Source organism: Oryzias latipes, chromosome 2 (assembly GCF_002234675.1).
Source record: "Oryzias latipes chromosome 2, ASM223467v1".
Taxonomy (NCBI): domain Eukaryota; kingdom Metazoa; phylum Chordata; class Actinopteri; order Beloniformes; family Adrianichthyidae; genus Oryzias; species Oryzias latipes.
In genome coordinates, this window is record NC_019860.2 from 11,276,240 (window position 1) to 11,288,038 (window position 11,799).

Genomic DNA, 11,799 nt, shown 5'->3' on the forward strand with positions numbered 1-11,799 from the left:
CACAAGGGTTAACATTGGGAGTTGGGTCATCTTGACCCACTAGACAGTGCGCTGAACCTTTTTTCTTCAATGATTTGTGAACCTCACTGGTGTCCATGGATTACATGAAATCCTTCCACCTTTATCCACTTTTTTCATGGTAGGGAGAACACGTCAATGTAAGGGTGGGGTCATCTAAGATAGCACAAGGGTTAAGAGTTCTAGTACATCGCCTGTCTGTCCTGGGAGAGGATCCCTCCTTCATGTGGACATCCCTGAGGTTTCTTCTTTTATTTCTGGAATCTGTTTTTTTCGTGTGGGGTTTTTCCTTACTAAGGAGGAGGATCTGAGGGCAGGGATGCGCACTTTAGCCTAGTTTAGCCATTTCTTTATTACAGTTATTTAAATTATAAACTGACCAATGAAATGTCTCAATAAAAGTAGGGTGTCTCACGTCAAATGTTTCAGAACGTTTGAAAGATTTTGTGTAGCTCATTTGTAACCCTTGTGCTATCCTAGGCACTTTACCATTGGGAGTTGAGTCATCTAGACCCACTAGACAGTGCACTGAACCTTTTTTCTTCAATGAGTTGTGATCTTCACTGGTGTCCATGGATAACATGAAATCTTTCCACCTTTATCCACCTTTGTCATGGTAGGGAGAACACATCAATGCAAGGGTGGGGTCATCTAAGATAGCACAAGGGTTAAATGGAATCTTTGTCCAGTACAAATGCCACTGACCAACAAACACGCTTACAAATTACTAGCACAAGGGTTACGGATTAAGGGTTTAAGTGGTATGGGACCATTTTGAAGTATTAAGCCTTCCAACAAGCTCACTCATGATTGGCGAGAGTGGTTGCCACAGAAACGTCGACTCAGACCGACTCAGATCAACACGCGCTTACTGACGTCGTCTGGCTCCAACATGGCGGCGTCTGTATGGCAACTGATTTGACTTCATTTGATTGGATCTGGAAGCAAGACATTTTTAATAGTCATTGGTAGAACCACTGACACTGGACACAGTTAGGTTAAGGAAATAGGCTAAACTGTCAGCTGATCAGCTGGTGCTACGGTCTAAACTTTTAACCCGATGAACATTGAGAACCACACATACACGTCTGATTTTTTTTTAACCTTTATTAAGGCTGGTGCAGCATGAGGTAGCCGCTCAAAAACATTTAGCTGTTTATTGGCTGTCACCAATTTTTTTACTTTTTCAATCCCATTTTTTTCACGCCAAAAATTTGCAGTGGGAATACAAAAAACCTTTTAAAAATGACTCTTTACGACTTTTTCTGCATGCTTATATTTATTATTAGTTAAGCGTCTTTGTCAGCTGGAGGCTGCAGAAACCTCAAAACTAAAAATGGGAGGTCTCACTTCTGTTCAACCAAAAGTTAAAAAAAAAAACTGAATTCCAGTCAAAAATATATTGATCATCTGTTGAGAAAATAAACTTTTTTAGCTGAAATTATCAATGATGAGAGGTGAGAACCTTTGTAAACTTTCGACAAAAACAAAGGCCCCTCTGTAAAGTCAGTGCAGCAGTAAAGTCCATCAAAGGCACCTGAGTTTTTGTTCAACACACACACGCCTGCGGAGCATCTATGTGTGTTCCAGTCCCTGACTTTGGCTGTCCGGCGCCCTCTTGTCCCAGCTAAGCCCGTTAATGGGGGCGTGCTTGTCCCAGCTGTCCGTGTTGTGTCCGTGTTTCCTCTGGTGCCGCTTGTAGTTGTCCCAGTGGCCCGTCGTGTAGCCGCACTCGCCGCAGGCATACGGCTTCTCGCCTGTGTGCCTCAGCATGTGGCGTTTCAGGTTCATGCTCTGGTTGCACGAGTAGCCGCAGATGCTGCAGTGGAAGGGCTTGGCGCCCGAGTGGATGCGCTCGTGGCGCCGCAAGTTGGCAAGGTTCCCGCAGGCGTAGCTGCACGATGGGCACTGGTACGGTTTCTCGCCAGTGTGGACCCGCATGTGGCGCTTTAGATTGTCGAGGTGCGAGGAGCTGTAGGAGCAGCAGGGGCAGTGGTGGGGTTTCTCCTCGGAGTGGGTGAGGGAGTGACGGGCCAGGTGGTTGGGGTAGTGCGACAGGAAAGGGCAGTTAGGGCAGCGGTACAGCTTGGTGCTGCGCCTGGATGCCCGACGAGTGCTATGCCGGGACTGCGACCCCTCTTTGGGGAGCAGATCCAAAGAGCAGCGACGGCACACCTGAAAGATACAGTAACACCAGTGAGCGACCAACATTACCATGGAAACAGCACTGACTCATCTTTTCCAAAAAAAAAGCTACATTTCACATCAACACACCTGCGCTCCATCAGACTCCGCCTCCCCCTCAGCTTTGTCCCCTTCTAAGTCAGCCTCCTCCAAAGTGAGGCCACAAACGCGGCAGCAGAGGGGGAAGAGGAGGACGGGGAGGGGGCCAGAGGCGGTGCTGAAGCTCGCCAACGTCTGCAGATACATTGAGTCCTGGGAGACCCGCAGGGTCAGGTCTGACATCACTGCAGACACAGACACAGGATGTCAAGCCGTGTTCTCCCCGCCCTCGGGAACACGCGTTTGATACATTTTAATAAAAAGTCTATGCAACACATTTTAGGGCTTCTGTGTTCTCACATAGCTACGCGAGTTTCTATGACCATTTTCAGGCTTCACATAAAAACGCTCCGACATTGAACGCACTTTGGAAGACAAACAAAGTCAAACTTTGACCAATCAAGGACTCGGATTTGGTAGTGACGTATGGATGGCATCCCTTTGACTTCACGGAAGTGCCAACTGCTTGAAAATTGATCATGAAGGAGAATTAATAATTGCACTTTGTGCCTGACTGGATATGAATGACAACATGTCTTTTGTATATCAGAATGAAGCTGTGAAAGAAAAAAACTGGAGCGATGTTCGCCAGATTTGCATTTCAGCATAAGGCTGCTTTTCTCCGCTTTAGAATTTGCTGGAATAACATTAATTTTTTAGACAATAATGGAGTTAAAAAAAAGTAAAGCTCTGGTGTTAAAGGGTTAAATATTAACAAAAACTTAGAAGTGTTTCCTTTATCATGTGTGCACTTCTCCTACCGACCTCTTTCTTTTGGTTTTCATGCCTATTTTTAATAAGCTCCTCCCACTTTTCTTTGAATGTTCAGACAGAACCGAACTCTTCCTGTTTCACTCAGAAAACTTGCTAGTTGGAGCCTAAACCAACAATGACCTCCTGAATGTTGACCTTTGGGCCTCTAACCTCAGCTGAGGTTAACTTAACTCAAAAACCCACCAGAAAATTTCTCTTCCTCTTTTTTTTCTTTGTATTTTCTGCATCAATGATAAAGAAAATTAGACAGAAAACAGAAAGTTTCGCAGATGATGAGGTCATCATCTAGTCTTGGTTTATTGCTTACAAAACTTTATTTAAAAAATGAAGATTAAAAGTTTGTTCCTTTTTTTCCACCTTTATGTTTTATTTTTTTAAATTGCCACATAGAAACACGTCCAAAAAGATGAAAAATATGGGGTCCATAAATAGTTCCTAGGAGTACTTCACAGAATAGTTTTGATGCAGCTGAATAAATGTGAGCCAATGTTTCTAAAATTAGAAACAAATTTCAGATAAAATAGAAGTCAAAAGGTTTTTTTCCTCTATAACGAAGTGTAAAAGCAAAGGAAAACGTCACCTTCCTCAGCTCCACCTTTGCTCTTCCTCCTCTTCCCTTGCCGCTTCTCCTTCTTCTTCGGCCGCTCCTGCAGGTGCATCTGCTGGTGCCTCCGCAGGTTGCCGAGGGAGCTGCAGGCGTAGCTGCACTGCACACAGCGGTATGGTTTCTCGCCGGTGTGCGTGCGGGTGTGACGCTGCAGGTTGACGAGCTGGGCGGAGGCGTACGGGCAGGCGGGGCAGCGGTAAGGCTTCTGGCCGTCGTGGATTCTCATGTGGCGTTTGAGGTGGTTGGAGTAGCGGGAGGTGAAGGTGCACAGCGAGCAGGAGAACAGCTTTTGAGGAATATCGCCTTCCGACTTGGCGACGCCCCTCCTTTTTTTGTCTGGGGTTGAATTGGGGGGTAGGTTGAGCTGGTCGGGGCTGTCGACCTTGAACGAGTCGATGGAGGCGGAATGCTGCACCGCCGCCTCGCAGGTTAGACAGTAGAGCTCAGCCCCCAGGGCCAGACCCACACCTGAAACCAAGCAATCCCATTTTTGTTTTTAAACCAAGAATATTTAAAGTCAAAAATATGGAAACGTGCTGTTGCAACAGAACTAACCGAGCTCCAAGCCAGCAGCCAGAGGCGTGTCCTCCAACAACTGACCGCAGCCTTTACAGGACAGGATGGCTGGGAAGGTGGAATCTGTAGGTGCTGTGGGGTCATCCTCCACACTCAGAGAGAAGACGGTCACACCTGAAGAAGAGCAGAAACCAAAAGCAATATAAAGATAAAATATTAATTATAAATAATATTTTAATTAAAGATGTATTACCCATAACATTTTACATAATAAAGGGACAATGTCTCCTAGTCTGTTTAGCCTGCAATCAAATAAATGGTCAGCAGGGGGAGACATACCAACATTCCATAACCACTCCCATAAAACTGTCTCCATATTTATTGTAAAAACTCCAAAAGCACAAGTTTAAATGCTAGGTCTGGTGCTCAAATAACCTGATATCAGGTTTGATGTTGGCTTGGAGAAGAACACTTGCACCTTTTTTTTTTTAAAAATATATTCAAGCAAAGACAGGTTTGAAACAACCACCTCTGAAGGCCATTGAAAGCAGTTGAGCTGCTTTCTGAGGGGACTTTAGTCACGTGTCAGTGACTGTCAGTAAGCAACAGAGACAAAGTGAAAATAGAAATGCCCCTAAGTCTAAGATTAATCCTTGAGGGACCTCTACTGGAGAATGAAGGTAAGGCGACTTAATGTCACATACCTGCTCACGCTGCCTGTAACCTGATGACAGAATCCATATCATTATTTTATCTGTAAAATTAGTCTGGACATGAGTTCATGATGGCTCACTGTATCAAAGGCCCTTTTGAAGTCTCTGAAAACAGCAGCAACACAACCATTTTTGCAGTTTCAAACTTTAATAATATGCACTACAGAAATAATAATATGTGATTATCAAGTATATGTTAAATAAAGGTAGCAAAGCAAGAATGGTTATTCTGACAAACAGAATGACTGACAGTAATAGCTGTTTATTATGTCTCTATAGAAGTCTGGCTTCTTGGAGCTAGCAGGTACTTCCTGTTTGCAGCACGGAGGGAGGGGGGGGGGGGGGTTGTCATTCAGTTCAGTTCTCCTATACAGTCAGTGGTTTTGACACTTTTTCTGCTGAGAGCTGGACTTATTAGACAAATTTGGTTGTGAACTTCTCCCGAAACGGCTGGCTTGAAATTTATGGAGTTACCAACCTGCCTCTCTGTCCAGACCGATGAGGTCCGTTTCGGTGAACTCCAGCTCCCCGCTCAGCAGGATGTCGCTGTCCAGGACCAGACAGCTGGGCTCGCACACCACCACGCCATCTTCAGACTCCACTGAACAAAAAACACGTAAGCGTCAAGTGAGGAGGAGTTCTCAAAGTCCTCTCAGGAAAAGGGCCTGATTTCATCTAAAAGTGGGATTTTCATAGAGAACTTTTTGAAATCAACAGATTGGGTCTTTATTCTGTCCTGATGGTAAAACGTAATCAGTAAAAGTTGTGCGAGACACTTTTTGTTGCAGAAACAAGGATCTAAAATGAAAGCATCAAAATAGGGAGAAGGGACAAAAAGAGAAGAGGAAGGGCAGGAAGAATGAAGGGACGACACGGGGCAAGGAAGAAGCAGAGGAAGCCAGTGAGGATGAGATAAGGGTGGAGGAGGAAGAGCTGGAGGATGAGGAGGGAGTCCGGAAAAAGGAGGAGGATTAAAACAACACAAATGACAGACACACAACGTTGTATTCAATCAGATGTCCCCTGCTGATGAGATGAAACTTAAACCAAACTAGAGTTTTTTTTGCTACTTTTATTCTCATTTTTTGACTTCTTTTACATGGAGATTTGGTGTCAAAGATCAAGCGTGCGGAGGCTCCATCCCTAAAATGTTGCAACCCTCCCAACCTGAAGTGCTCACATGCTAAATGACTTTGTAGGCGCCTCCAAACAGACGGCTATTGTCCCGTAATCGATAAGAATCTTGCTAGGGAAGCAAAAATGTAGCTTTTTGAAGCTGCTGCTGCTGCACCTCCTTTAAAACCTGCTCAGATGAAAATCAGGTTTTTGGTGTTTCTAACATGTTCTTGTGCCATTTTTCTGATGATGATGATATATAAAAGAAAATTAAGATCCATTTCTGAGTATTTCTGTACTCAACATGTTGCGAATCAGAAGCAGATGAAAAACGATGAAAAAGCTTGTAGTTGTTACGTCAAATCTACAATCTGCAGGTCACAAGCTGCTCGCTCCGCACAATTCTGATCCGTGTACGTCTTAGTTTTCCTCGTCTGAGCCGACATCTGGATCAAAACGGTACGGTTGCTGGAACTCTCAGTAACAGGGAGGGGAAGGGGAGGTTGGGTTCCCCCTTAACGGTCCCACCCACGACTCCGAGGTGAATGTCTATAGGGTACCTCGGCAACTAACGTTACAGCGCCTGACTTCACACGTAAACGCATTTTTAGGCTTTTGCGTTGAAAACTCCAACATTCATGCATCGCTACGCTAGTTTCTATGACCATTTCCAGGCTGTACGCACAAGACGAGTGGCCACTGAACAAGCGTAACCAGTTAAACTAGGTCAAATTTTGACCAATGGAGAACTTGGATTTGGTTACAGTGATCTACTGAACCCAGACACGCCAACAAGCCTGACACCTTCTGCATTTGTCCTTCAAAGAAAGATAGTTTGCCATTGACTGCAGTAAACTATGACCAAGACAACAACAAAGGTTTTTGGATTTTTGCCTATAAACAGCTTAATCATAATTAAAAGATCTCTGGGAACTTTTTATAAAGTAAAAGATGATCGATCATCTGTAATGACGCTAATAAGTTAAAGTAGGCCTAAATCTCAAAATAGTTTCAATTCAATTCAATTTTATTTGTATAGCCTGAAATCACAACAACAGTCGTCTCTCTGGGCTTCGTACCATTGAGTTTCCATATCTTTACATGTGTGTGACATCATTGCTCCAGTCCAGGTGAGTGGATAAACAGGAAAGCCGGAAACTCAGCTTTGGCTTTGTTATACAACCATTCGTGTCAAAAGAAAACAAACAGGCTGGAAACTAACAAAACCTGATGCAAAACAGGAACACGTCTTTGGTCAAATTGCCATGTTTGCAACCATTTCTGGGTTGCACAAGCTCCTTATTGCAATCTCTTTTCCCTTCGCATAAACGTCACCGTTTACAGGACAAGTTTGTTAAAATGAGAGGATGCCACTCCTCTTAGACTCTCCTCATTTGCAGGTGATAGTGAATGCAGACGGAGAGACGCTGCCTTTACCTGCATTTCTGAAAACCTAATAACCCACTCCAATCATCTTTTGATCTATATTAAACGCTTTTCCAGTGCTCTTTTAATTATGTTTATTCCATTCTTAGACAAAATCAGACAATAGTTCTCTGCAGAGCAGCAGGAGTTCCTTAGAACTTCACCTCTGAGATGTGGGCACGACTGTTGGCACGGAGTAAGCCCGCTCCCGTTTCCCATCATCCAACTGTCTATGTACACTTATGCTAACTTAGATGAAAATAAAACCAAAAACATACATGATCTAGTCATGCACATCAGAATGAAGCTGAGCTGTTTGCTGTACAAGTTTTTTTCAAACTGCATTTTTTTCTGTCTGCTCCTGATTCACAATAAAGAAATACTCAGAAATGCAGTTTAAGCCTAATTTTCTTTGTATATATATATCCTCCTTCAGGAGAAAAATGCCAAAAGACCATGGTAAGAACACTTTTAAAAAGAAAATCAGAGTGAGTCTTTAAAGAAGGGATGACAGCGAGAGTGCTCGGGCAACAGTGGCTCAGGTGGTTGAGCGGGTCGTCCAATGATCGAAGGGTTGGCGGTTCGATCCCCGCTCCCACCAGCCAAAATGTTGTTGGCCTTGGGCAAGACACTTCACCCTCCTTGCCTCCAGTGTGGCTCCACTGGTGTGTGAATGTGCATGAATGATCCCGGTGATGGTCAGAGGGGCCGTAGGCAGCCACGCCTCTGTCAGTCTGCCCCAGGGCAGCTGTGGCTACAACCGTAGCTACCATCACCAAGTATGAATGAGTAGGGAATGAATAATGGACATAATGTAAGCGCTTTGGGTGTCTTGAAAAGCGCAGATAAATCCAATCCATTATTATTATTATCGGTGGAAAATACACAAAAAAGGGAATGAGATGGAATCAAACAGGAACCATGGAAAGAAAGACAGGAAGGAAGAGGGGAAGAAGGAGCTCAGGGAGGTCAGGTGAAGAGGAAGTGGACGCAGGAAGCCGTGAGGAGGAAGAGCAGCCACAAACACACTGAGCTCCAGGGACAGCAGTCTTCCTCTCTTGAAGATAATGAGGAAGAGGATGAAGCTAAATACCTCAAACCGGATAAGCAACGTCTAGCTAAATTGGGTTGTGACTTAATTCTTGAAAAAAAAAAATCTTCTGTTTTTGTTTAAAACTAACAATCAAAATAGTAGTAAAGTGGACATAAAGCCACTTCCTTATTCTGTGACAGTACTGATTGAATCTGGAAAAGGAGAAGAGTGGACACAAACTCACATTTGACCGGCTGAGGGTTGGATTGCTTCCTCCGCGGCATCTTCGTCTCTCTCCGTCCCGGATCCCGCGCTGGTGTCTGCCGGTGTCACACCGACCGACTGGGCTCCGATCCCGAACGTGCGACCGTCCGTCCGTCCGTCCGTCAGCCAGCCAGGCGGGCGGGCGGCCAGCTAACTGCATGTCATCGTCATTAACACCATCACCTCCTTCCTCTTCCTCTTCCTCCAAAAGACAGCAGCGGCGGTGTCATTACGACCGGGCGGCTACTACCTGGCTGAGACAGAAGCCCAAGCGGAACGCTTACAACTTAATTATTGAGGGCTAAAACCAACTAGCATTAGTTAATATGCAACACAATATTTTTAAAAATAGCCAAGCAAATGCGACTTAAATGCTACCACCATGTATGTCTCCTCTCTTTTTGTTTAGCAGAAATAGTCGTAGCCCTCCAGCTAGCCTACCAGGCAGCTAACTTTAATATTAATGAACTATGAAGCTTACGCCAAAATAATGTTAAAGTAATAGTATTAATGTTGAAGTATAAGTTTTCACCTCGCTGTTAGCGCTACATATCAACGGGTAGTCCCTCAAAAAAGACGAAAAATGTTCACGAGAACCAATGTTCAGTTCTCAAACAAACAGCAGCCTTTTGTTTTTGGCACAGACACTCCACTGACAGAGCTGCGCCGGGTCCGGGTTCCGCATTACGTCACGCCCAGGAAAAAGGGATTGTGGGTTACGTAGTTCATCCACAACTACGTTTTTGTCCATTAACTTGCAATTTTTAAACACTTGTTTTTTCAACGAGGCATCCTCGTAAAACCCCTTGTCTTAGAAATTGGTCATTATCTTTAAAAAACTAAATAAAATAAAAAAACTTTTGAACTAAACGTCAAGTTTAGTTTTGTGAAGGTGTAATTTTGAAATAATGCACCAGGAGGTAAAAGAAAGAAAAAAAAAAGAATTGAATTGAAAAGTTATAAGAAAAAATATGACATTTTAAAGATCAACACAAGTAAATTATTCACGTTAATAACATGATAAACAAATTAAACTACATACTAAGACAAGGCGTTTAGAAAAAACTAAAACTCTATGTCACTTGTAGTAATGGCCTTGGGCCTTTTTTGATGTGAGAATTTCCGTGGATGGCTAACACTTCAAACTTGGCTCGAGGCCTGCTGTTTTAATTGTCTTTATTGATGATACATTTCAATCCAAGGCCAAAATGTTCATGTTCTTGTTTTTTTAGGCCAACTTTACATTTGAGTGCAGCAACACCAGCACCAGCTTAGCAATAGGGACAAGCCTTTGGGGCCAATTTTGGTCCTGTGAAAAATAAATCACATACAGTGGAATAAGCTCTTAACTTTTTTGGTTTACTTACTTTTAATTGTAAAGAAAAGCATTAGTTCAGTGTTTCCTGCAATATTCAGTAGGCCCAATACTTATTTATTTTTTCTGTAATCAGAAACTGGTTTGGCTGTCTACGAATTTCTTCTTTAACAGGTCTTAAAAAGACCTCAATGCTCCACAAGATCTACCACAAATGCACTCTTGCCTTTACCATCATTTAGGAACTCCTAAAAACAGAAATCCTTCTTTTTTGTGTTTACTAAAACTTGGAGTGAACTCTTGCAAGCCATCAGGACTCTAACATCACTTAGACTGTTCTAAAGAGCATCTAAACTTTATTGAAAAGACAGATACAGCTGCAACACTGACATTGCTTCTAACTGCCCCTCATGCTGTCTCTTTTTGAACTGTTTATGATTGTAGGATTTTTCTGTTTTGTCATGGATTGTATAATGGATGCCTTGAGTTAATTGTTCTGCAGAGCAGGAAGCTGCTGAAAACCTGTTTTTAAACGGAGTCATGCTAAACTGTTATTAATCTTTTCCTGTTTTGTAAATGAATGAACGAACGAATGAATGAATGAATGAAAAGTCTGCCTCCGATTGGGCAATTTCATTTGAAGTGTGATGGTTGTCACTTTTTTTTATACATTCTTGACATTTGTATTACATGTCCTCACTTTCCATTCGACAGGAAATGTGGGGTGGCCTGGGTAGAGTTGTCAGATCGCAGGTTCAGTTTTCCCTCTCCATGTGGCCAAGTGTCCTTGGGCAACACACCGAACCCCACATTGCTCATGGTGGCTACAGGTTGGCGCCAGTGTTAGGCTCTGCCAGCAGTGTGTGAATGTGTGTGTTCATGGATAAATGGGACTGGGACTGTAAAGCGCTTTGGGCCTTCTAATAGGGTAGTAAAGCACTGTATATGTATTTACCATTTACTTTGCGTTTGTCTGTCGTTTCTTAAGTGTTCAGATCTGCCATAATGCTGCACTGAAAAGACAGAATGAGTCTCCTCATCACTACAGTTGATAGCATCCGTTTAACTAAGTTAACGGAATTTTAAAGCACAGCACGTTCGTCTTTCTCTCGTTGTTTTGACCCGCCATCTTAGTTCCTTGCCAATGACTGAAGTCATATTTAGTCTCGTGGTTTTTTTATAAGCTTTGGTCCGTAACAGAATCGTCCGCTTGATGCTGGTCTGAATACAGACCAAACACAAAGTTTGGGACTCGATCTGGAACAAATTAAGTGGACTGAATCCAGAACAAAGGATTTTTCCAGTCTGAATTGAAATCATACCACCTTGTTGTTTGCACTTATGCTACATTTTCTTTGTTCTTGTTTTTTTTTATTTATATTATTCTTAGTCTTTTTTTCACTCTGCTGTCAGTTGCTATGGTGACAAACAAATTTCCCTTGTAGGGGATCAATAAAGTAATTCTGATTCTGATTCTGAATACACTCTTAGGGTTTTTAACCCTTGTGCTATCTTAGATGACCCCACCCTTACATTGAAGTGTTATTCCTACCATGACAAAGGTGTATAAAGGTGGAAAGATTTCATGTTATCCATGGACACCAGTGAGGTTCACAAATCATTGAAGAAAAAAGGTTCAGCGCACTGTCTAGTGGGTCTAGATGACCCAACTCCCAATGGTAAAATGCCTAGGATAGCACAAGGGTTAAACCTTTTAAACCTTTAATTTAAACCT

At 43.1% G+C, this 11,799-nt stretch overlaps 1 protein-coding gene across 2 annotated transcripts; it reads right to left on the minus strand.

The window, feature by feature from the left end:
- Positions 1-1,107: 1,107 nt before the first annotated feature.
- LOC101168925 (zinc finger protein 513) lies at positions 1,108-9,429 on the minus strand. 2 transcript variants are annotated; one of them, XM_011483100.3, is made up of 7 exons: positions 9,282-9,429; positions 8,730-8,999; positions 5,390-5,512; positions 4,238-4,372; positions 3,656-4,150; positions 2,293-2,486; positions 1,108-2,193 (listed from the first exon to the last, which is right to left on the minus strand). In XM_011483100.3, the coding sequence occupies exons 2-7, from the start codon at positions 8,767-8,769 to the stop codon at positions 1,594-1,596; spliced, it is 1,587 nt and encodes a 528-aa protein (XP_011481402.1). In that variant the 5' UTR covers positions 8,770-8,999; positions 9,282-9,429; the 3' UTR covers positions 1,108-1,593. The 2 variants fall into 2 exon arrangements, with proteins under 2 accessions (XP_011481402.1, XP_011481396.1); XM_011483094.3 differs by having other exon boundaries at positions 8,730-9,003.
- Positions 9,430-11,799: the final 2,370 nt, after the last annotated feature.

Excerpts from the sequence above, each read along its gene's own strand:
- LOC101168925 (XM_011483100.3), bottom strand. The coding sequence starts at position 8,769 with ATGCCGCGGAGGAAGCAATCCAACCCTCAGCCGGTCAAAT. Across the intron at positions 4,373-5,389 it reads CGGTCTGGACAGAGAGGCAG|GTGTGACCGTCTTCTCTCTG; the intron begins GTTGGTAACTCC and ends GCTCTTCTTCAG. Across the intron at positions 2,194-2,292 it reads CGGAGTCTGATGGAGCGCAG|GTGTGCCGTCGCTGCTCTTT; the intron begins GTGTGTTGATGT and ends TGTATCTTTCAG.